General features: G+C 48.4%; 1 protein-coding gene across 1 annotated transcript in view; it reads right to left on the bottom strand.

Annotated features, from left to right (window-relative positions):
- Nucleotides 1-24,368, bottom strand: part of MYO5B (myosin VB) — a 180,734-nt gene that overhangs the window by 143,184 nt on the left and 13,182 nt on the right. The window contains exon 2 of the mRNA XM_021715771.1: nucleotides 3,577-3,733. Within this exon, the coding sequence (XP_021571446.1) occupies nucleotides 3,577-3,733 (157 nt within the window). The remainder of the gene's footprint in view (nucleotides 1-3,576; nucleotides 3,734-24,368) is intronic.

The following is a 24,368-nucleotide window of genomic DNA, read 5'->3' as shown; positions in this document are numbered from 1 at the left end:
CAGGTATTTGTACGCCATGTTCACAGCACCATTATTCACAACAGCCCAATGGTGGAGGAATAAAGAAAATGTGGTATAACTGTGCAATGAAATATTGTCTAGTCGGAAAAAGGAAGAGTACTGACACCTGTTAAAAGGTAGACAGACCTTGGAAACATGGTGCTAAGTGAAATAAACTAGACACAAAAAGACTAATATTGTCTGAATCTCCTTCTATGAGGTACCTAGAATAGGCAAGTTCATAGAGAGAGAAAGTAAAAAAGAGGTTACCTGGGGCTTGGGGAAGGGAGAACGGAGAGTTATTGCTTAGTGGGTACAGAATTTGTTTGGGATGATGAAACACTTCTGGATCCAGATGGTGGTGGTGACTGTACAAACATTGTGAATGTACTGCACGCCACTGAACCAAGCACTTAAAATGGCTATTTTTATACTATGCATATTTTATCACAGTAATTTAAAAAACATTCCCCATGTCTTATACATGTTCAGTAATGTGGTGAACCGCCTTTACTAAATTCCCAATGTGACTAACAAATACTTTGCTCAGTCTCCAGAGATCAGGGAGGTTTCTTCTCTTCTCTCTTTTGCCTAGCACACCTGCTCTATCTCTAAAACAAGCGTAACCTGTGTCTCTGAAACCTTAATGACTAAAAGATGAAGATGATTTTGACACTCAGGAGCAAAGAAGAGAGCCTGGTTTCACTCCCATCTGAGGTAAAATATGATGCAAACTGTGGAATGCTGTCTTAGCTGCTCCAATACAGATATGGCACATGGTCTAAGGGAGGCCAAGGCCACAGTTCACAAAGGCCTTCTGAACTGGACCACGGCCATGCCCCAGGCTCAGGGCTCGGAGTTTGCACTGTGAGTAAGCAGGCTACCAATGAATTTTGCAAAAGAGGGAGTTAAATTATGGTAAAGCCATTTATTAATACATGTTTGCAGCCACTGAAACTGTTCATAAAAAGTTTAATGCTATAGGAACAAGGCTTATGCTATAATAATTAGTTAAAAACTGGAAGGAAATATGCCAAAATGTTGAATGATGATCAATATGCCAAAAGTTAGCTGTGGTACTCTGGGGTACTATATCCTTCATCCTTTCACATTTTCCAGCAAGCCCTTTCCATCATTTCAGCAGGTCACTGGTTCTCTGAGTGTGCTGATCAGACCAGCAGTATCACCTAGGAACTTGTGAGAAATGCAAACTAGGGGCCCCTTTCCAGACTTTCCGCACCAGCCAGTTCCGGGCAAGGGGAGGTAGCAGTCTGTTTCAACAAGACTTGCAGGCAATTCTCATGCACCCTCAAGTTTGGGAAGCACTGTAATAGAAAAGATGTTTTTGCGTGTTTGGTAGAAAAGCCTTCAGTTGTATTGACCATTTCCCAATTCATCTGAGAACAGACACTGAAACTTGCTTTTGTTGAATTCTTAGTGCATGGGTAGTATCCCATTACTCAACAGAGAACAAAAGTTCTCCAGACAATGCAACTCAGAAGGCAGGAGAGTTGCCTGGATAGTCGATAAACTCCTATGAACTGAGACTCAGAATTTACTCCCGCACTTGGTAAAGAAAGAGGGAAAGGAGCAGGTTCTTGCTCCCACCAGCTCCAGAGTAATGTGGAATGCCAACCACCATGGTGACTTGTGTCTTAGTCAACAGAGCTTAGGACTCTGCAGGGCCCCTGTACTATACTCAGACCAGCAGCATCACCCAGAAATTTGTGAGGAATGCAAACTATGGGTCCCTTTTCAGACTTGCTGTACCAGCCAGTTCGGGGGGGTGGGAGGGACAAGGTGGCTTGCAACTTGCAAGCTCAACTGAATTTCTTCTTTTTTATTTTTTGAGTTGAAGTCACTCTGTCACCAAGGCTGTAATGCAGTGGCACCATCACGGCTCACCACAACCTTGACCTCCTAGGCTTTGACAGTCCTGCCTCAGTCTCTTGAGTAGCTGAAATTGTAGGTGTGTGTCACCATGCCTGGCTAACTTGTTGTAGAGATGAGATCTTGCTATCTTGCTATGTTGCCCAGCTGGTCTCGAACCCCTGGGCTCAAGCGATCCCCCACTTCCACCTTCCAGATTGCAGGGATTACAACAGGTGTGAGCCACCACATCTGGCCTTGAATTTCTTCTTACTAAAACAAAGGGGCTTCCCAGGGCTGGCAGAAGGGCCTGCTCCCACCAGGCTGTGACTCAGACGATGATGAAGAGCCTCATATGCAAAGGTGGGGAACCAAACTGGCCCAGGGACTGTGAGGCCATTTAGTTCTACTCCATCACAGTTAAGTCTTTAAGGAGAAAAGAGAGAAAAACAGAATGGTGCCCTGATTATAATACATTAGTATACCAAGCTCTGATTTTTTTTTTTTTTGAGTTGGAGTCTCAGTCTATCACCCAGACTGGAGGGCAGTGGCACGCTCTTGGCCACCACAGCCTCAACCTGCTGGGCTCTGGCGATTCTTCCACCTCAGCCTTCCAAGTAGCCAGAACCACGGGTGCGCGCTACCATGCCCAGCTAGTTTTTTTTTTTTTTTTTTTTTTTAATTTTTGAGTTGGAGTCTCACTCCGTCGCCCAGACTGGAGTGCAGTGGCCGCTCCCGGCCACCGCAGCCTCGACCTGCTGGGCTCCGGCGATCCTTCCGCCTCAGCCTTCCAAGTAGCCGGAACCACAGGTGCGCGCTACCACGCCCGACTAATTTTTTTATTTTATTGTAGAAATGAGGTCTCGCCAAGTTGCCCAGGTGGGTCTTGAACCCGCGGGCTCAGGCAATCCACGCACCTCAGCTTCCCAAAGGCACGGGATTACAGGCTGAGACACTGAGCCCGGTTCAGCTAGTTTTTGATGTATTGTAGAGACAAGGTCTCACCAAGTTGTCCGGGTGGGTCTCGAACCCACGGGCTCAGGCAATCCACTCGCCTCGGCCTCCCAAAGGGCTGGGATTACAAGCTGAGCCCCCGAGCTTGGTCAAGCTCTGATTTTTAGGAAGCGTCTCTGGCCTGTGATTTCCCATGAAGCCCTAAGGCTGGAGATCCCGACAGGACCTGCCCTGTTCATGCCGTCACAAGGAACTATTTTCTGAGGACTTTCAACAGATGCTATGTCACCATATACCTTCTGGCTATACCCTCCCCTCAAAAGATAAGATGCCCAAGGGTTTTTTTTTTGTTTGTTTGTTTTTTTAGGAAAAAGGAATATTCTACCTGGGCTTCCCCATGCCTCCTGACTCAGCAGACCCCTCAGAGCACACACGGGCTTTGGTGGAGCAGTGGCAGCAGTGGGGGAGGCAGGGAACAGCTGCCGCTACAAGGTTCAGCAGAGTCCAGGGACATGGGGACACTCTACCCACTCCTGGGACCCACAGGACACGACCAGGTCAGACTGCTCTCATATGGGTGGCTTCAGGAACGCTTTGCGACCTTTCTTCAACATGGGCAGTGGTCCCAGGGCAGGCTCCCACATGAGCTGCTTTCAGGGAGTCTTGGATTAGTCACACAGGCTTGACACCCACAGTCTTGCTGCCAGTGGAGGAACTCCAGCCAGGAAGGCTGAGACGCCTCAAAGGCTTTACCTCCATGATGGGACTGGACGCCAGGACCTTCTCTTCGATGTTGGTTTCACTGGCTGAGCCACCCACAGTGGCGAAATAGCGCATGGCATACTTGGCTGACACGGTCTTCCCAGCCCCAGACTCCCCGCTGACTATGATGGACTGGTTCTTCTCGTCTCTAGAAGGGAAAAAGCTCTGGTCAGTCGTTGGCTGGGAACGGTTCTGTCTGACAAGGGCCCACGCCTCCCTGGGAGCACCTCTCCTGCTTTTAGGGGTGAGCACGGAAGGACAGCGCAAACACAGTCGCCCTCCCTCCCACATCTGCACGGGATCTGAAAGGAGGCAGGAAGAAAGCAGCTCTGAGAAGGGCTGGCAAACAGTACGTGCCTGTCTTCACATCCCAGAGGGGGCAGACAGAGTTCTCTCCGGGTACAGGCCCCTCCACCACTCCCTCCTGGATGTCCTTTGAGAATTTACATGCGCATACTTCCATAATCTCCCCTTTGTTCCTCTAACACGCCCATCGTGTGCCACTGTGTACAATATGATTTTTCTTAAAGAACAGGGATCTCTTTTTTTCTTCTTGCATTTGAGTCCAGACTGCCAGCAGATGTGGTTTTGGGCATTTTCGTCCATGCAGATATGTCACAAAGGGCATGCCATTAGCCACTAGGCTGATCTTGCCTCAAGTTTCTCAGAAATTGGACAAAACAGTGATCAATTTCAAAAAGAGGATTTGAGTCAGACTGAATGGAAGGCAGAAAGAAGATACTCTACATCAGATAAAAACACATCTATATTTATCCCTTTGAAACAGAGGAGGAAGACGAATGGGTGACGAGAAGAGCAGCTACGTAGGTCTCCAAGGAACATGGATTCAAAGCAGCGTGTGAGGACACACGTTTGGGCCGCGGTTTTGGGAAACTAATCCCTTATAGGGGTTATACTCAACCACCCACCTCCAGTTCCCAAGCCCACCGCCAACAGAGCAGGCATCCACTTTCAACCCCTGGTGCCTGGCACAAAGTAGAGACTCAATATATATCGCCGGACTAGAAGCAAACTAACCTAAGCCCCTTCTTTCCCAAATGAACGCAGGCTTAGAACTGGGGTCTGGCACCAGTCCAGCACTCCTTACACCAGCCCTTGTGGCTTCCTAGGTAAACTGGGCTAGAGAAGAATGGAGACGTACCATCAGCGGGCTGGCTGCCCTGCCTGCTGACTATCAACACAGGTAGCTGCAGCTTATCAGCACAGGTGAATGAATACTGGCCTCTCCTCTGATCTGGGCCAACAGCCATGAAGCTGGAAAAGGGGGGAGATGATAAAAGGGAGTCTGTCCAATTAGAGATGGACTGGACAGACAGAAAAGAATGGGGCTGGAGGTGTAGGCACTGGGCGAGAATCATGGGTGGCTGGGAGGAAAAATCCTTCCCTGTGCACCACTTCCTGGGATCAGCAAAAAGATGTGTGGTCTCAGCTCACACAAACTATTGGCAGTGGGGAGGGAAGAGAATGGCTAGGATACACTGTTGAGAAGACAAAGATAAAAAACAAAAATCCTTCAAATTGGCTCTAAAACCAACTACTTGAAAACTCATGCAGAGTCCCACCTAGCATTTGGGGGCTGGAATCACTGGTGGCTTTCTGAGATCCTTCTAGCTCTAGGATATCACTGTGGTCATCGGAGCATCTGTTTCTCCTCTTCTTGCTCCTGTGAAATCTTGACATTGAAAGGTAGCCTCCAAAGAGGGCTGTGGATGTTTATATTCCCCATTCTCATTTATGTTGTATTTTGGTTTTAGACAACATTCACTGGGTCTAGCAGATAATGACAGGTGTAACCTCTGCTCTCAAGGCCTTCATTACCAAGTCCTTTGAGAACCGCTCAAAAGCGCAACCATCCCAGATGACTGAGAGCATGAGAAGTTGGGTTTTGCACCCCTAAAACAGACTCAAGTTTGATGTCATCTTTAAACCTCCCTATGCATCTGCAAGGATCGTGGCAGCTATACCCAAAAGTCCGTAGTTTTGCACCAAATTTGAGTGCTTAACCTAAAATAAGTAAGTCCAGGGTGTGTCCAAGCCTTGGTCCCCATCAAAGAGCCAATTAGGATGCAGAAGTATATGCCATACCAAGTACTTAAAGAGTCCCAGGAAGCAACAGAGTGCCCAGAGAGGATGAGTCAGATCTGCGGGAGGGAGGTCGGGCCAGTGCTGCTGGCCTCCGAGGGTGACGTAGCACCCACAGGACCCCGACCTGCCGGCAACAAGCTACGCCTGGCAAAGACAAGCAAGGCACAGGCCAGTGGCCGCTTCCCACTTGCAGTGTCGAGACTGGACTCCGCACAGCACTGGGCAACACCTGGAGAGTCACACGTGGTGCAGGAAAGAGGGTGACTCGCATGAGAGGCAGAACAGGCGGGGACAAGCAGGTGATTCTAGGTGTCAAAAAGTGGGGCTAGAATACGTGATAAGAGTAGGAATTCAAAAGGAGTCGTCTCGAGGCGGCAAAGCAGTATCACTGGCAGGATGCAGAGGCGAATGCTGGTGTTCTGATGGGAAGGCAGGAACACAGCTAAGAAATGATCAGGAGTTATAAGTGCCTCACGTTTTAAAAAATCTTCACATCCAAGGCTCTTCGGAGGAACTAGTCTGAGGAATGCCCAAGAGTGCTAACTCCTGCCCAATTCGACTGGTGTTACATGATGCTGACATACAGGCTGAAGTCAGGTCATTTCCCCTCTTAGACCAGCAAGTACCTTTTAACAATGTCCCTAATTTACGCTGACAAAAAATATTTAGAAAAAGTGAGGGCTTTTATGGAGCTCTGCTGCACTCCCTTTGCACATCATACCACTCCCCTCCCTCACCTGTGTGGGGCTCAGGCATGCAGGTGCACATTGTCCTGCGACAGCCCACAAGGGGTAATGAGTGTTCTACAGATATAAGCTTTCCTCCCAGCTCGTTAGAGAGCTGAAATCCAGAATATGCACTTCAGCCTTGAATCTGAACCTCAGGTGCACCACTGACTAGCTATCGTCAGGCGACTAATCACTTAGACAAAGCAGTTAACTTATCTGACCCTCAGATGATCTCAGCTCAGTCTCTTAGGACTTTGATCCCTGATACCTGAAGACCAGGTTCTTCTAAGTGGTCACCCTGACTTAGGTAACCAGGTTCCTGATTCATCCTAACACACCTTCCAGATCAAATTTCTAAAGCACAGCACTAATCAAAAAAGTTAAATAACTCAAAAAGGTTAAGTAATACTATTGCTTATCAAATCAAGTCCGAACTCCTTGGTTGGGCACAAGAACCCCTCTACAAGGCATACCCCTAACACTAAAGCCCTTAACGAGAATAGGGCAAACAGTGGTTTTGTAAAAAGGACATTGTTTTTTGTGACAAGGACTCAGGACCTGCCCTGAGTCCTGGGGTTCTGCCACCAACAGACTTTTGGTAAGCCACTCAGCCACAAAATAGAGGACACCCCCCATGTTACATACTGGCTGTGAGATGACGTGAGGGTACTGCACCCTTTCCTGCCACTTTCTTTTTTTTTTTGAGTTGGAGTCTCACTCGGTTGCCCAGACTGGAGTACAGTGGCCGCTCCTGGCCAACGCAGCCTCAACCTGCTGGGCTCCGGCGATCCTTCCGCCTCAGCCTTCCCAGTAGCCGGAATTACAGGCATGCGCTACCATGCCTGGCTGATTTTTTGATTTATTGTAGAGATGAGGTCTCGCTGCCCAGACGGGTCTCGAACCCGCGGGCTCAGGCAATCCACTCACCTCAGTCTCCCAAAGGCGCGGGATTACAGGTTGAGCCACCAAGCCCAGCTTCCCACCACTTTCATTCCTGGTGTTCCCTCTACCTGAAAGTCACTCTTGATAAATACTTTTCCACTGAGGTCCTGCCGTGTCCAGTGCCTGGGCAGTCAGTCTGTCCTGACTCCCTACCTAGGCACTCCAGTAAATCTCCATTTCCTCCAGTGACATACCACTTGCTTTGACCCACTTTTAAAACTTTGTCAATTTCACTTTATATTGGTGTCAGCCCCTGCATGGTCATTTCACTTGCTGTGTGACTTTGAGCTGCTTCCTTTTTCTGGTCCTCTGTCTTTTATCTCTAAAGTGTAGGGCTGTGACTTGAACTTCCCAAGGGATCTTGTCTGCCTCTGATGTTTAGTGATCTCCCGGCTAAAATCCTAACAGGAAGTATGAGTGGGGAAAACTTCACTTCAAATTTCGGGTACTTAGGGCTGGTTATAGGGGAGAGATTTGCAGTAAGGAGACAACCCAATGTCCTTCAAAAACAGAACCAACGTGTGGCTCTGTCCACTAGCACCCATGCCTATGCATCCTTTCCACCCTGGCACCTTCTTCACATAAGTGGCACCAACCCTTAGTCATCCACTCCAGGAAGAAACCTAGGAGTCACTGCGACTCCTCCCTTCCCCAGCTCCACCTCGGGGCATCCCACTGAAGGCACCTCCAAACTGTTGTCCATCTCTAACCCTGTGCCTTTGGGTCCAAGCCAGTGTCACCTCCGAAGGGTGTTGCAACAGCAGCGCTCTAACCTTGCTCTTGGCCTCCTTCCACACGTCCTCACAGCAAGCATGGGCTCCTACCTCTCCCTCGCTCTAAGCCTTCCAGCGACATTCCTCTGCCTCTTAAATGAGACCCTGGCTCCACCGGGTTCAGGTCCTGAGGGCTGAGCATCTCCCTCAACCTCACCACATGCCACTCTTCTCCCTCTGACCCGGTTCGGTCCACCCGAAGCTTATTTCCTTATTCCCTCCCACTTTGCAATGAGCAGCCCGAAGCTATTCCAGCTACACAGATAACCCCTCCTGTCTCAGCTCGTGATGTCTGCTGCTCAATCACATTCTGCCTGTGGCTACTCATGTATAACTGCTTTCTTAAATTTTTTTTTTTCTTTTTTTGCAGAGACGGGGTCTCACTATAGTGCTCAGGCTGGTCTGGTCTTCAACTCCTGGGCTCAGATGATCCTTCCATCTAAGCCTCATGAGTGGCTGGGACTACAGGCATGCACCACCACACCCAGCTAATTCTTTTATTTTTTTTGTAGAGACAAAGTCTCACTGTATTCCCCAGGCTGGTCTCAAACTCCTGAGCTTAAGCGATTCTCTAGTCTCAGCCTCCCAAAGTGCTCCGATTACAGGCATGAGCTACCATGCCCGGCCTAAGACTGCTTTTTAATGTAATTGATTGTCTATTTACATCCTGCTTGAATGGCTTTTAAAACTCTTAGCCAGGTACCCCTGGCTTAAGATCATGAGATCATTGCTACCAGTCTTCCTATTCTAAAGTCAGGAAAACTACAGTTTGGAAAGGCCAAGTGATGTGTCCAGAATCCCCCAGTTAATGAGACCCGGAGTCCAAACCTGGACAGCTTCACTCCTTGCAGTTTTCCTCTGGGTTACACTGCAACTTCTCTGCACCATCTCTCCACACCTTCTTGTATAATAAAGCAGCCGTTACTAAATCCCTCCACCACAAATGTAGCCTCAGTATAAGACTAAATATGAACAGGGTGTTCTCAGTGCTTAACATCACCATCTCTGCTGAAACATCACTTCTCCACAAGCCCTTCCTTGACCAGCCTACTCACCATACAATTTCCTGACATTTTACTCATCTTCTTAGTGTTTCTCCCATCCTGGTCTCCCCTGCTAGAACCTCAGCGCCATGACAACCAATCTCAGGTGCAAGCACTTGGATGGGTAGCCTGGCACCTGGACTGCATAAGAGGCAAGCCCCAGCAAGGGTGGTCGTGTGTGAGGGTGCAGGATGCGCCAGTGTCTGGAGCCCCCAGAGTTGTGCAATGTACGGCCTGCAGACTTGGTGCCCCTGCCCTAGGTTCACCCTCTGTGGCTCACCCACAGGAGGGGAACCCATGGTGGGGTAGGATGCTGAGCCTCAGACAGATACAACTCTATTCCCTGAATTGGAAACTCCTTGAGAGAATGAGGAGGGGGGAACAATACCTGCTTAGGCCTGTTACAAAAGCACGCCATGTCTTGAACACATCATTAAGCCCCTCTCCCGTTTCCTCCTCCAGTGATGAATCATCTGAAAATCTGAGTGTGTCAACAGAGTATATTCTGTTCACTAATGGGATAATCAATCTGCTGTTTCTTGCCTGTCTATGTCTCTCTACACATAATTATATTGTCAACACCAGCACGGAGACATAGATCATCTATGATTTTTAAAAAAACAAAAAACAAATTAAACAAACAAACAAAAACCAAACACCATGCTAAAGAACAGGGTACAAATAATTTCTAATCAAGAATTTCTGGGCCGGGCTCGGTGGCTCAGCCTATAATCCTGTGCTTTGGGAGGCCAAGGTGAGTAGATTGCCTAAGCCCGTGGGTTCGAGACGCACCTGGGCAACTTGGTGAGACCTTATCTCTACAATAAATCAAAAAATTAGCCAGGCGTGGTAGTGCACGCCTGTAGTTCCAGCTATCGGAAGGCTGAGGCGGAAGGATCGCCAGAGCCCAGCAGGTCAAGGATGCAGTGGCCGGGAGCAGCCACTGCACTCCAGTCTGCGCAACAGAGTGAGACTCCAACTCAAAAAAAAAAAAGAATTTCTGTTCAAGAAAGATATCTGTGTCAGCACCATGGGCAGCATTAATACGGGAGACAGGGTAGGGAAATACAGAGACAATGGATCCTAGAAAAAAATGCTGACTTGGAAGCAATAATACTATGTAAGGCATGATACTACTTTTATAAATTCAAGCAAGCAAAATGAAACTACATAATGTTAGGGACACAAACACAAAACTGTAGCAATACAAAAGAACAAAAAAAACTATCATAGTGAGGATATTAGGGCAGGGGAAGAGTCAAGTAGAAAAACTGGATCAGGTCATACGGGGAGAGGGCAAGGTTGGGGAACAGACCTGGGTCACGGTAATGTCAGGCAAGGGAGACACAGAAGGTTACAGCGTGGCAGATTTGGGTGAAACAGAGCCAACTGTCTAGCAGACAGAGTCCTACAAGTCTAACTGTAAGGTGAACGTAAACCTCCCGACAGTGGAAGAGGTAAGCACCGAGTGCATCTAATACTCAAATGTCATTTTCTCACTCACAGTGGCCCCCAGAGCGCTGACCTTCACTTACAAACCTCTAAGGCGTAGCATGAAACAGGTAGCAGCAAAAGGAGTCTGTCCTCTCCACGGACTTGCTGTTCCCGAGAAGAGCGGCCCATCTCAGCTGTGACGGCACAGCAGAGAGCACCCCAGGAGCACTACCCTGCCCACCCCTGTGTTGGCAGACGGGCGTAGCTCCACAAGACCAGCACGGGCCAGGGAGCTCTTCAGTGTGAATTGGAAGGTGCCAGTTTCCTTGCTCTTGAAAGAAGGGGCTGGAAGATGAGCCCTAAGACTCCTGCTCCTCCCTTGTTCCAGGATTCCAGACTCAGGTCATAGCAGGGCTGTGTGATGTGTTCCACACCAACTGCAAAGACTGCCTGACATCCAAAACATGAGGGGAGAACCAAAAACCGGAATTCTTTTTTGGAGGGTGGTCCCCCTGTAATACAGGCTTCCCCCACTAGGTGAGTGTTCTAGGAACCCATCGGCATCAGGGTACCAGCTAGTGTTGTTGTGAGAGGCTGCGTTTGGCTTCAGTGCATTTTTTTGGAGATTCTTTCAACACATTTGCCCATTTCATGATGGGAGCTTTACAAGCGCTGCCTGTTCACACCAAGCTGAGTGTTCAGCAGTTTTTTGTTTTTTGTTTAAGCAGGATTTATTGAGAGGACAGAAAAGCCCCCACAGTGGGAGGGGACCCCAGGGGGTTGCCCGTGTTCAGCAGTTTTTGAGCAAAAACGACATGCCCCCCATGTCCCACCCTCCCTATTCACCCAATCTCACCTGGCGTTTGTTTCCCCAGATCAAAAAAAAGTCTTCAAAGGGAAACGTTATGAAATAAAAAAGGGCAGAAGCATTAAAAGGCATCAAAATGGATGAGTTCAGAAACTGTTTTGAGCAGCGGAAAAAGCGTCTCCACAGGCATATTGCATCAGATGAGGAGTACTTAAAAGGTGACTGAAGTTTAAGAATAAATAGTCTTTTATAAATAAATTCTGGGTTTTTGGGGGTCCCCCTTGTACACTCAGAAGCCAGAAATTCAGGGGTTTAGGTGAGCATGACCAACAGAGGCAAATGCTTTCTGTGGTTTTACACTCTGTAGACATGATTCCAGGTGATGCCGTCACAAACAAGAGGTGAAGCGTGATATTCAGGCATAACATGTACAGCTTGTTGTACCAAATAAACAACATTTTCAAACCCTCCATTTCACTTGGTCCCGAAACTATTTTGCAGTGAAGGAACACATCTGAGCTAAAGGACATTTCCGTCCCCAGGAGTCCAGCTAGTGTCTGGGGCCTGGTGTGCCTGAGTCACTCAGCCTAAGCCTGTCTTCCTGCTGTATGCTATGCTGACTTTTTGGCATACTACCAGTAAGATACAAGATCATGTATGATCTCTTCCATAGACACTGCTCCATCCACTCATTTTCAGCACTAAAGTCAATTTCCGTATCCCTCTCACTTTTCCAGCTTCCTCTAAGGTGGTCTCATCTTCTCCCATTATTGTAACTGCCACCCGCAAGTTGTCCATACTCAGGTCAGCCCCAAGCCAGAGCTGTCCCTGAAAGCCACATACACACACAACTGCCCACTGGACAGTCACACGTGGCCTCCAAATCCAAGGGCATCCACAACAGCACCCTTCGGCTCCCCACCAATCCACTCTTCACCTGCCCAGCAACCCACACAGCAAGGAAGGGGCCTGGAACTTCCCATGGGCCCTTGCTCTCCGTTACTCCAGACTACGCTGACTTTTTCTAGTGCACCCCCAAGTCCTGCCAGAGCATAATTGCTCTTCCCATGCCAATTCTACTCCCTACTCAACCCATCTCCCCACTGCTGCTGGAAAGGTATTTCCAAAACACTCGCCTGAGTGTACCCAGGCCCTGCTCAGTGCCCTTGCATGAGACCCTGGGCCAGGAGGACAGGCAACGTCTCCAGCACTGCAGGCCCTTCGTGAGCTGTTCCCAGAGACCATCCCAAGCAGAGGTGCCAGGCTGTGTAGAGGTGGGACAGCACTGCCAGTGTTCCGGGAAGAGGGCAAAGTTGGGGTGCCCAGATCCCAATGGGCAAGTCATGGTCTCTGGAAACACTGACTGCAAAGAACCATCGCCGGCTCACTGTCGCACAGTCTCAGCCTCGACTATGCATGAGAAACAGCATGGACATCAGCAACTACCCCTGCAGGCTCCCACACCAGGTCAAATGGAACATGATCCCTGGGGGCGGGGCCCGGATATTTGTTTTTCTTTAAATCCACAAGTGATCCTGATGGTCTGCTGGAGCGCTGGTTCTGTCAGGGTGAAGAAACTCTGCTAGAGACTCAACAGCTTCATTAAGTGAGTCTCTACATAAGCACATGCAGGTTGTAACTTGTTTGTGGTCAACGTCAGCCTAATACAATGTACCATTGAATTAAAACAAAGATTAGCTTGAAGAGACTAAACAGAGTCTTTAACTTGTGAAAGTATTAACTGATTTTGCTGGTTACAGACAATAGGAACCTTTATTAATTCCAAGCTCCAGCTAACACCTAGAAATCAGTTTCCTTATTAACTGGACTTATGTTGTCGACACACACAGCTGAAATAACACCATAGATGGGTCGGCTTTGAATGTCAGAGGCACAGAGCACGTGCAAATTCCCAGGCTCAATTCAAAGGCCACTGAGGAAACCTGCCCTGACAATCAGTGCTGCCTCTCCAGGGGCCACTGGTCAGCATCTGGCACCCAGGTGTCCCTTAGGTGGCTGCTACCTTCTCTTCCCATGGAGGACGTGAGTACATGGGTGCAAAGAAGCTGAATGGTTTGTTGAAAACCATGCTGTAGGCCGAGTGGCCCAACTGGGCTGTGTTCATCGGTGGCACTCTTTTATGCATGAGTCTTTCAGGCACAATGTGAAGCCTGGATCCTGGGATAAAAAGAATTATACCCATAGAGTCTCTACACACACCTGAGTTCTCAAAAGAAAGACTCTTAATAGACTGGAAAAGAGCTAATAATGGAAAGCAAATCGATCACTCGTCAGGCTGGCAAGAAAACTTGCCGACCTCTGAAACATCTCTAGCAAAACTGAAATTGAGGAACACTACCAGCTGGGCTTGGTGGCTCAGCCTGTAATCCCGCGCCTTTGGGAGGCTGAGGTGAGTGGATTGCCTGAGCCCGCGGGTTCGAGACCCGCCTGGGCAGCGAGACCTCACCTCTACAATAAATCAAAAAGTCAGCCGGGCGTGGTAGCGCGCGCCTGTAATTCCGGCTACTTGGAAGGCTAAGGCGGAAGGGTTGCCGGAGCCCAGCAGATCGAGGTTGCAGTGTCCGGAAGCGGCCACTGCACTCCAGTCTGGGCGACAGTTTGAGACTCCAACTCAAAAAAAAAAAAAAAAAAGAGGAACACTACCCCTTTCTGCCACTTGGCTTCTGCCACAGTCTTAGATGGGTAGCTTCTGGAAAGTAGCTGTACAAGTCCACACTTAGGCCACTATAGTAGGCTAGAGTATTCTTCCACCCACCCTCTGGTCCTGAGATTTTAAGAAAAAAATGATCTCATCAGATGAGAAGACTGCACTGACATCAAGCACCACACTTCTGCAATAGCAGCCTCAGACCAAACATCGACGGCCTTCTTGAGCAAATCACTGGATCCTCCTGTCACCTGGGCTGAGTGAGCGGAACCAAGATCCTCATTCTAATGGACAGTTCCTACGGATCATCACCCCCTGCCCTGTCTCAATCTCAAGGCACAGATACGAGTGGCCAAAAGTCAGCCATGGAATAGTAGACTCAGGTAACTGGACAACCCAAACTCACAATCATCAATTCCACCCTACCACACCATCACATCTGGAATCTCAGTTTTCCCTCTGACAACAACTTCCCTTGCTTTGTGGGACAGCAGCCAGACATAGGCCTCAGGGATTTATCGGAAGCCTGCGTCTCCCTGGCAGGACCCAGAGCTGTTCCTCCCCGCCTAGCCCAGCGGAGGGAGTGGCTGGGAGATCTTTCCACGGGTCCAGCCCCAGGTGCCCCTGGCATGCCCACGAATCACCATGAACAGGGACCCAAGAGACAAAGCTCTGGCCCTACATCAGGAACCCGGGACCCCCCAAATTAGAATCAATTCCAGCTTCTTCCTCCAAATCCTTTATGCAAACGGTTGTAAAACCAGGCCATATCCTAAAGATGACATCGAGGTGGTCAGTGTGGGAAGCCAAGGGCCTGTGGAGCCCACAGATGAGAGCAGGAGAGCTTGAAAAGCTGAGGACTGACTGGTAAATACTTTATGGAACAAAGTCTAATAAAGGGCGTGCCAAAATTATAGGGAAAATTTGTAACAAAACAAAACCTGACTATGGTTAACTTACAACAGAACCTATACAGAGTTGTACACAGCAATGATATTAACAATGCAGCAATCTTCCTTTCAGGGGTCTTTGGAGGGGCAATACCATCTTGGGCAGGTCACTTCCCTTCCCTAAGACTCAGTTTCCTCATATGTGAATTTGTAAAACCCTCTCATCAAGGGCTGCGGTGTGTGGCATGCCATCAGCCTAGGTGGGACAGGACTGCCATCTGCTGACATCAGCCCAGTGTAATGTGGCACCTGCCTGTCACCTGCAGCTGCCTCTCCTTGTAGACTCGTCAGAACTTTCTAGAGTCCTCACGCCCCCATTCTGGCCGGACAGGAAGCACCAGAAGGGACAGTTGCTATTTTACGTGGACTGCTTTCTGTCCCTGTGAAGCGGGAAGCATGCCTGTTCTATTAATACCTGTGAGCCTGCAAACCTCTCAGCAGGGGAAGGGGTGGGAGAGGGGAGTAACAATTCTTTACTGTACACCCACCTTGGGCAAAATTCTGAGCTTTGTGACTAACTATAAGAAAATTGCTCTCTCAGAGGCTGATGTTAATAGGTCTCAGACAAAGGGGAGCATTTGGGTTAAATTGCAGAACCCATCAGCGGTAGGAGGGCTCATTGGGGGAGACCCAGGGAAAGTCTTCTGGAACTGGGAGTCTTGTCAGATGTCAAAAGGCTGACAGCCCGAAGGTTAAACTTGACCAATAGTCGGACATTTGCAGAGACAGAAGGGAAGTTTAAAGATAGGACTTCGCTGGGCAGTGGGTTCCTGGGACAGGGACCTGGGGCCGAACCAAAGACAAATACAAGTTCTTCCTCTGGGAAGGCAATTTTGGGTACAAACAAGTGCTTAACTATTGTGCACTCTGAAGAAAATGAGCCCATCTCGGAGAGCAAACTGCTTTTTGTCAAAAATGAAACAATGGCTCCCATGAGAAGGGTGACTGTTTTGATACAAATAACTGACCACTCCTTTGGAAAGGAGATTTGGGGTCCTGAGTGTTTACATGGGGAACATAATGAGAACAATTTTCAAATATTCCCAGGATCAAAATTTGCTTGTTCTGCTTTAATTTTTTTAAAACTCACTCAGGGCTTTCCCTTAATAATTCTAACTGCTGAAATCTGGCTATTTTCAGTAATAGCTATAGAAAGTCTCTCATTATTTATAAAATCCCAAACAGCGAAGTATTTTTTAGTGCTCTTTAGTGTTATCCTTAGTGTCATTTACCGAAACCCACAGGCATTTTAAATGTTAAGAAATTCTGTTGGAGCAGCAGGTGTGCCCCGGGCCAGGGAATCTGACTTCCTGGTTATCCACCATTATCTTCCTTGAGGACACATTAAGTCATAGTTATCTTATCCTGACATAGCTCGCCACGCCCCTCTTCCTGAGAGTCCCCCCTTTTCCTGAGGCTCCACTCTGTCTCAGGCCCCGTCTTCTTAAGGTCCCCAAAAGTCTCCTCTTCCAAAGGACCCCTGTTTCTGAGCACTTACCCCATTCCTGTGCCATCAAGGTGAGCACGCGTCTCTCTCCTCCGCGCGTGCCATCGGCAGCGCCTGCTGGAGAAACCACTCTTCCTGTAGCAGTGCATGTGGCCTGCTAGGAGCCGCCTGAAGGGCCCTGAGACTGTGCTCCTCTGATGTCAGATAGGAACACATCAGGATTCTTGCTGGCACCCGGGTCACCCCCAGTCCTGGCCGTCTGAACACCATGGGTTCCAGGACCAGGCTGGGAAGCCTGCACCTGTCAGCCTGCCCAGCGACCTCAGTGGGGGGGTGTTTTGCTCAGTCAGCCACGGATTCCTGGTTGGGGGAGAAGAGGTGGGCCAAGGGCCAAAGATGGCCGGCAGCAGGCAAGGCCTTCGGGTCCCAGGAAGGCACGCTCAAGGGGTCCCGCAGCCCTGGTCCTGAGATGAACTCTGACACCCGACAGCTCACATATTTATTCTCTAATCTCATCTTCCTCTTCTCCCATTTGCCCTGCTGTGCCTGACTCTCAGTTCTACCAGGATATATATTAATCCAAGATCCAATCCTATGTGAACTTAATTCCTAAACAGTTTCTTTTTAAAACCTCATTTTATATTTTAAAAAGCTTAGGATTTAAGGGCTGGCATCTAATTTGAAGAAACTCCTTTAAAAGAAAGAGGTTTATCTGATGCTGGTTAGCGTGCGTAGTAGCGAACTCCTCTCAAGGTAGTGTGTATCTACTGAAACAAATTTTAGACAGGATTCTTCATTCAGCCTGCCTCTCTCCCCTCATCCCATCTGTCTCAGCTTCACCTTATCTGGTCTAGGCTGGAATGATACCATCTAAAAGACATCTTTTCTATCCACCTTCTCCAAAATACCTTCTCTAAATCTGTCACTCTATGTCTTATTTATAGTGACGTTAGTGAGATATAATTTATATACCATAAATTCAGTCACTTTAAGTATAAAGTTAAAAGGTTTTTACCTTTGAATTTTAGTACACTTTCATTACACCCAAAAGAAACCCCATACCTATTACCATTCGCAGCCCATGCCCACCAATCCCCACGCCCTCCCCCAAACATACCCCTCCCCCAAGCCTACCCCCACGTGCCCTAAATCTACCCCTCTCCCTACCCCCCCCACCATAAACCTACTTTCTGTATCTACAGATTTTCCTATTCTGGATATTTAACATAAATGGAACAATAGAATGTGTGCTTTTCTGTGACCGGCTCATTTTCCTCAGCATAATCGTCCCAAGTTTCATCATATCATAAGAAGTATCCATCCTGTGTTCCTTTTTATAGACGGATCCCATTGCATGGACACATTACATTTTGTTTTATTTTTTTTTTTTTCAGCTGATAGGCCATTAGGTTGTTTCCACTTTGGGGCCATTATGAATAATGTTGCTATGAATATTCATGAACAGGGTTTTATGTGGATGCGTGTCTTCATTTTTCTTGGGTTAAATATAAGTAATAGTAGCTTTGTGAATTTTCTTGAAGGACAGACACTGAAAATCCCTTTTTACTTTGAGCCTGTCAAAATATAACTGTTAAAAGATGAGACATGGCTTACTAGTTAGGAATAATTCCAATCACTTTATTCCCTAAATAAGCTATATTTGGTGATTTTTTTTAAACAGTCAAAATGGAACAGAAGTCCCTTAACTCTGAAGTGTTTAATCTGACAAATGGAACAGCTGTCCTTTTACTTCAAATGTTTATTAAATAAACAGTTTAAAAGCTGTGATACCTCTTGTCACTAGGCTTAACTTTCCTAACTCCCACAAATGCCAGTTAACATTAAATTTTAATTAATTGCCTATAGAAATTTTCAGATATTCAAGTGTCCCTGAACACAGAAACCAATTTAGGGATTTCATTTAGGCAGTCGTTTTGTTTCTGTTCTTCTTGCATGTGACTCAAATATGAATTCAAATGGGCCCGTTTTAAGAGGTTTTTTTCCTTCATTACTCACATCCCTTTTTAAAAATGTTTTTTAATATATACTTTTAGAGATGGAGTCTCACTCCAGGGGCCCAGGCTGTACCAAAGTGGAGCAGTCATAGCTCACTGCAGCCTCGATCTGCAGCTCAAGTGATCCTCCCACTTCAGCCTCCTGAGTAGCTTGAACTACAGACACCCCCACGCTGGCCACTCACATCCTTTTGTTTGATGACACACACCCTTCACAGTCCACCTTTCTTATGCTATGAGGAATATGCATTTGCATGTATATTTTCTGCATATTCTCTGCCTCCTTTTAAAAGATATGCTGAGAAAGAGCCTAATGTCTTAAACTGTTCTCTCTGTGCATACTACATAACCGTCTCAAGAAGCCTCTGAAATCTTTGAAACGTCAACATGAAGACCATTAAGCTGGAATATGGCCAGTCAAGGAATGCTTTCAGGCATTACTTAGCAGCCAGCTCGCACATCGCACCTTCCAGGCATCTCTAGGTATCGACCATCCCTCTGAACATCCTAGGACCGAAGGGCCTAGCATCACTCCAGGCTACAGATGAGGAAACAGACACAGAAAGCTGATGTCACTTGCCTAAAGTTACACAGCTGGTACAGGGCACCCAGAACCTATATCCCCATGCCACACTGCTTATGTGACAATAACCAGGCATCCTGGTAACATCTCATCTTAACATGCAGTTTGGGAGCAGTCATTTCAACCACCAATAAAGGTGGACTTAATCAGTATCAGTCGTTTTAAGAATCGCGAGGAAAGGAGGGCGGGAGGGAAGAGAAAGCAAAGCAGGCAGAGACAGATTTTCCAAGCTACCCAGAGAGGTCACACCTTTCTCTGGGCTGCACGGATGAAGGTCCATCTGTGTGGTCACCATGAGCACTGCTGCACTTGTCTGAAGGGGGAATAATGCAAAGGCATGTTACACTACAGAGCCGTTGACTATCTGCGTGGGAGCCAAGACAGCAGCAAGCCAAGGACACAGAGCAGACCCCCAAATAAAGTCTTGTTAACAAGGGAAAAGGGAAGTGCCCAGAAACATGCTTTTAAAACACAGCATGATTGAGTAGTGGAGAAAAGGGAGCCTTCTAAAGAACATAAACCTGCAGAAGCCATAGTTCTCCTTCACGTTTTCCTGGCAGTTTCTGCGAGATGGGTTAGAGGGCAGAGGCTCTCGTGAGGGGGCAAGTCGGCCTCTGCTGCCCTCGTGCCTCCTTCTGGAGCCTCAGAGGGTCCAACCTCACCTGCCCTTCTCACACTGGCTGCTCTATGCTGTTCTACGCAACACACTCCTCTGTTATGGGTCTGTCTTGCTCATCAAAACTCACTTGTTCTGTGGTCCAGTCTCTAAGAGCCCAGCATTTAGCTAGGCATTTCTTTGGAAAATGGTCTCACAGACTAAATTGCCACAGGGGTTTGATCTGATGTGTGTCTTGGCCGAGGGACGAGGAGGTTTGGGCTCAAAGTCTTCCTCAGTTCTTATCAAGACATAACAGTGAGCAGAACTGAGGTCTGATCTTGGTAGGGATGTTGGCCCAGGGATCTCTGATGGAAGACCAGAAGGAACGCTGGACCAGGAGTCTGGTACCTGAGGCCTCAACACAAATTCAATGCAGAGCTCAGGAAGTTCCCCTCCTCCCTGGCACTCAATTTCAGCTGCTTTAAAATAAATAATTTGGACCAAAAAATATCCAAGGACCCTTCCAGCTGTGAGAATCTCTGACTCGATCCCGCTGTCTCTCACACGGTCTCTCTATCCCACCCTACGAGTGCAAGGTAGCCTGGGTGGGAGCGTCTGTAGCCACAGGCCAGGGCAGAGCTGACCAGTCCACAAGGATCCCACAGTGATGACTGTATCTTCCACCCCACACTCAAGTCACCGAGCCCATCTGCCACAGGCTGCATAGAAAGCTCTGCAGCCCACCCCACCCCTCAGTTTCCCATCCCATGAGAAACATGGTCACTTCATCTTGCCACCCAATCGTCTGTGCGTCAGCTCTCGGCACAAGCTGCAGTTCAGTTTAGACTTTCTTCTCCAAGTGACATGTCCCCATCCCTTCCAGGGATCCACCAGGGCCACTGACATGAGGAGAGACGCTATAAAATCCACGTATTATGCATCAAACATGCTCCGGGATCTACCATGTGTAAAGATGACAGAGAAGGCCTGGAGGAGTCCCACCACAAGCACCAGACTTCCTGCGGTACCTACCTCTTCTCCCTTCCTTCACCATGGAAGTACCACGCCTTCTTCAACCACGGAAGAACCTGCTTCTTCTGGAGGGGCACTCCCACATCCGAGCTCTGGATCCCGGCCCAAGTCGGGACCCACTCTGCCAGTGACCCTCTTCTTTCCTACACGCCCAGCTCCAACCCCTTCCCATCAAGTTTTTCAACACTGAGATCATTTTCCTTAAAATAAATAGTCACAGCATGTGGAAGATAGATATGAGAGTCAGAAGACATGCTGCAAGGATGAGGCTCACTCAGCGGTGCTGCTATGACCTGGGTGGAGCCGGTCCTGTACTTGGGTCTTGGAGGAAGAAATCAGTGGCAACAGACCCAAGCCACGTGGCAGAGGTGTGGTAGCAATGACATTTTCCCTTTCCGATAACACATATTTTAATAGTTGTTGACCCAGAGCTGAGATGAAAAGTAACACTTTATTTTTTTTAAATGTATTTTATTATTATTATTTTTTTTGAGTTGGAGTCTCACTCTGTCTCCCAGACTGGAGTGCAGTGGCTGCTCCCAGCCATCGCAGCCTCGACCTGCTGGGCTTCGGTGATCCTTCCACCTCAGCCTTCCAAGTAGCTGGAACTACAGGCGTGCGCTACCACGCCCGGCTAATTTTTGAATTATTGTAGAGATGAGGTCTCGCCAAGTTGCCCAGGTGGGTCTCGAACCCGCGGGATCAGGCAATTCACACACCTCAGCCTCCCAAAGCGCTGGGATTACAGGCTGAGCTACCAAGCCTGGACAAAGAAAGTAACACTTTAAACAGAGTGTTTGGCCAGGGAGATGGAAACTTTCCAGTAGAACCACTGGGCAGTCGTCTTATATTACACAGTCAAGTCGACTCTGAGAATCGCAAGCGCTGCCCTGTCTTCAGGGCAGAAGCTGATGCTCAAGGCCTTCCTGAGGCTCAAACATTCTGGCCACCAGCAGCTGCCCGCCAGGGGCACACAGAGAGCAGAGGACTTCTGAGAACACGGCAGCAAACCTGTCTAAAGTCCACATGGGCTTTGCACTCCCAGCACACACAGGGACTGATGTGCAGACACCAAGCATCAATGATCACCTCACTATGGTCATCCCCTGAGGGCCATCCGGTGCCACATAGGTCAGCTCATGTAGGCCTCCCAGGAGACACTGCCAGGCTATAGCCATGAGCACTTCCCACCAGATGGGGCAAACTAATCAACGCGGGCTGTCAACCATCTGGGAAGACAGCCCAATCCTCAGGTTCTCCAGATTCAAGCTGTGGAGACAAAGAAGAAGAACAGAACAAGAGCCCAGGATCCAGCACTCATGAGCTCGGTGGCCATCGCGCTACCTCTCAGGGCCTCTGCCATCAGAGCACATAGAATGCAGGCTGCCCTTCCATATGCCTGGAACCACGGTGAGGAGCTACGAGGAAGAGAACAGAGGTCGAAAGCTGAAGTGCAGTATAAATGTGAGACCCAAAGAATGGGAAGACCCCTTTGGGTGCCACACTCTGCCCGGAGGGAGGCAACACTCTGACACAGAGTACCGTCACATTGCACATTGCCTTGTTTCCCCGATCAATGTAGCACTCCAACCCACCCCATGAGAGTCAAAAAAAACCTTACACACATTTCCAATTGTCCCTGAGGAGGAGGCATTACCCCTAGGTGAGAGACACTCTTTAGCCCAGATCTCTCACCTGTAGGTAACCCCTGCTCCACTAATCTTCAAATGTGAATGTTCCTCAGGCTAGATCGGAAAACATTCTTTCCCCTCAATAATCTCTCCTTGACTGATGTCCATTCCCAAGGCTTTAAGAACCTCCTATAGGCCAAGACCTGTTGCAAGCACACTGTATATTCCACTACTAGACAGCTCTACTGGATGTCGGGTAGGGTATTCTTGGATTTAGCAGGTCCCAAATAAACTCTCCATATGCTATTCCCCAAGAATGTCTCCTCTTCCCTCCCTCCACCTTCCTGGTCTCAGCAGACGGAACGTCCATCTACCCAGTTTCCCAGGCCAGAAACCCAGGAATGCACCCAACTAGTTAACAGCACAGGGGCTGGAGTCAGGTGCCCAGGTTCATACCACTTTGCTGACTGCCAGTGATGTGCCTGAGGCAAGATGTGTAACTCTCTGTGTTTCATTGCCAGATCTATTAAAACTGAGACAGCGCTCCAATGGCAATTAAACAATGTTCATAAATCATTTAGAGCATTAGGGAACAGTCCCTCTTATTACTGTGCGTATCAACAAAGCAGGGAAATACTTTTGAAAAACATTAATGCACTTCTCTCCTCCACATTTCTTTCACATGACACCCTCTCTCCTCAACCCAAGGCATTAATCTGTCTCAAGAGGATTAGGACTATAACAGGAAAGCAAACATGAAAGAGAAGTGCCGCAGAGTTCAGTTTTGGACTATCAAAACAGGATTCTCTTGGCTCCTAGCATAACTGTCTTGAAATCCTACCTGCTGCTGTGGAGAAAGGAATGTTCAGTTTGTTAAACTCCCACTTGGACGTCAAGAGCCTGCCTGAAGGCATACAACACCAGTTTCACTCTACACCACGATCAGAGAGAGTTAAGGATGTGAAGGGAGGGAAGTCCCACCTGCCAAGGGAAGCCTGGGGAAGGGACACAAAGGGACAGGGAGCGCATGGTGCCATCACTCCCCATCTGGGGCTTTGGAACAGGCTCAGGAGAATCCCCTGGGCCAGGCTAAGAATGAAGTTGAGCCTCCAGGGGAAGCCCAAGTTTGGCTTTGGAATGCCAGCGGAGCAGGAGGGTTGGAGGAGGCAACAATGAGCCTGGCTCGTTGGGGGGGGGGGGCGGGGGGACAGTGGGCTTGAGCAGGATGCAAAGTGGAATGTGCTGGGTCTTCAGGTATCTTCTCTAAGAATAAGCACCTATTATCCCAGACTTCCTAGGTGAAACCCTCTACAATCTCTTATGAAAAAGTTACTGGCCGGGCTCGATGGCTCAGCCTGTCATCCCAGCACTTTGGGAGGCTGAGGCGAGTGGATGGCCTGAGCCCGCGGGTTCGAGACCCATGCGGGCAACTTGGCGAGACCTCGTCTCTACTCAAATAAAAAATTAGCCAGGCATGGTAGTGCACGCCTGTAGTTCTGGCTACTTGGAAGGCTGAGGCGGAAGGATTGCCAGAGCCTAGTGGGTCAAGGCTGCGATGGCTGGGAGCATGCCCCCGCACTCCAGCCTGGGCGACGGAGGGAGACTCCAACACAAAAGGAAAAAAAAAGACAAAGCTATTTTGGTGATCTACTAACCACAACAGTAAAGACATCTTTTATTAGTTCTAAGAACATTGCATCACCAGCCCAACTCAATTATAGAGAGTTCTGCAGACTAGGAACACCTGGGTTCTAAAATGGACACTGCCGCTTAGCCTATGTGTCCTGGACAAGTTCAAGAACTACAGTGGGCTCACAAAATTAATCATAATGGGCTCTATAAATATAAGGAAGCAAAATGAACCAGTGGGAAGAAAAATACCTGCTTTGAATTGCTGAGCTGCAGTTTGTACACATCAGGTAATTGTGATGGATCAATACATCAGTGACAAATGGAATAAAACTCGAGTAGCCCAATGGCCCAGAGGGAAGCAGAACAAACCCGAGCGAGCATGTATTGATTCCC

This window comes from Carlito syrichta, unplaced genomic scaffold (assembly GCF_000164805.1).
Source record: "Carlito syrichta isolate Samal-C Ts95f unplaced genomic scaffold, Tarsius_syrichta-2.0.1 Scaffold307624, whole genome shotgun sequence".
Taxonomy (NCBI): Eukaryota; Metazoa; Chordata; class Mammalia; order Primates; family Tarsiidae; genus Carlito; species Carlito syrichta.
This window is presented reverse-complemented; position numbering and strand designations above follow the sequence as displayed.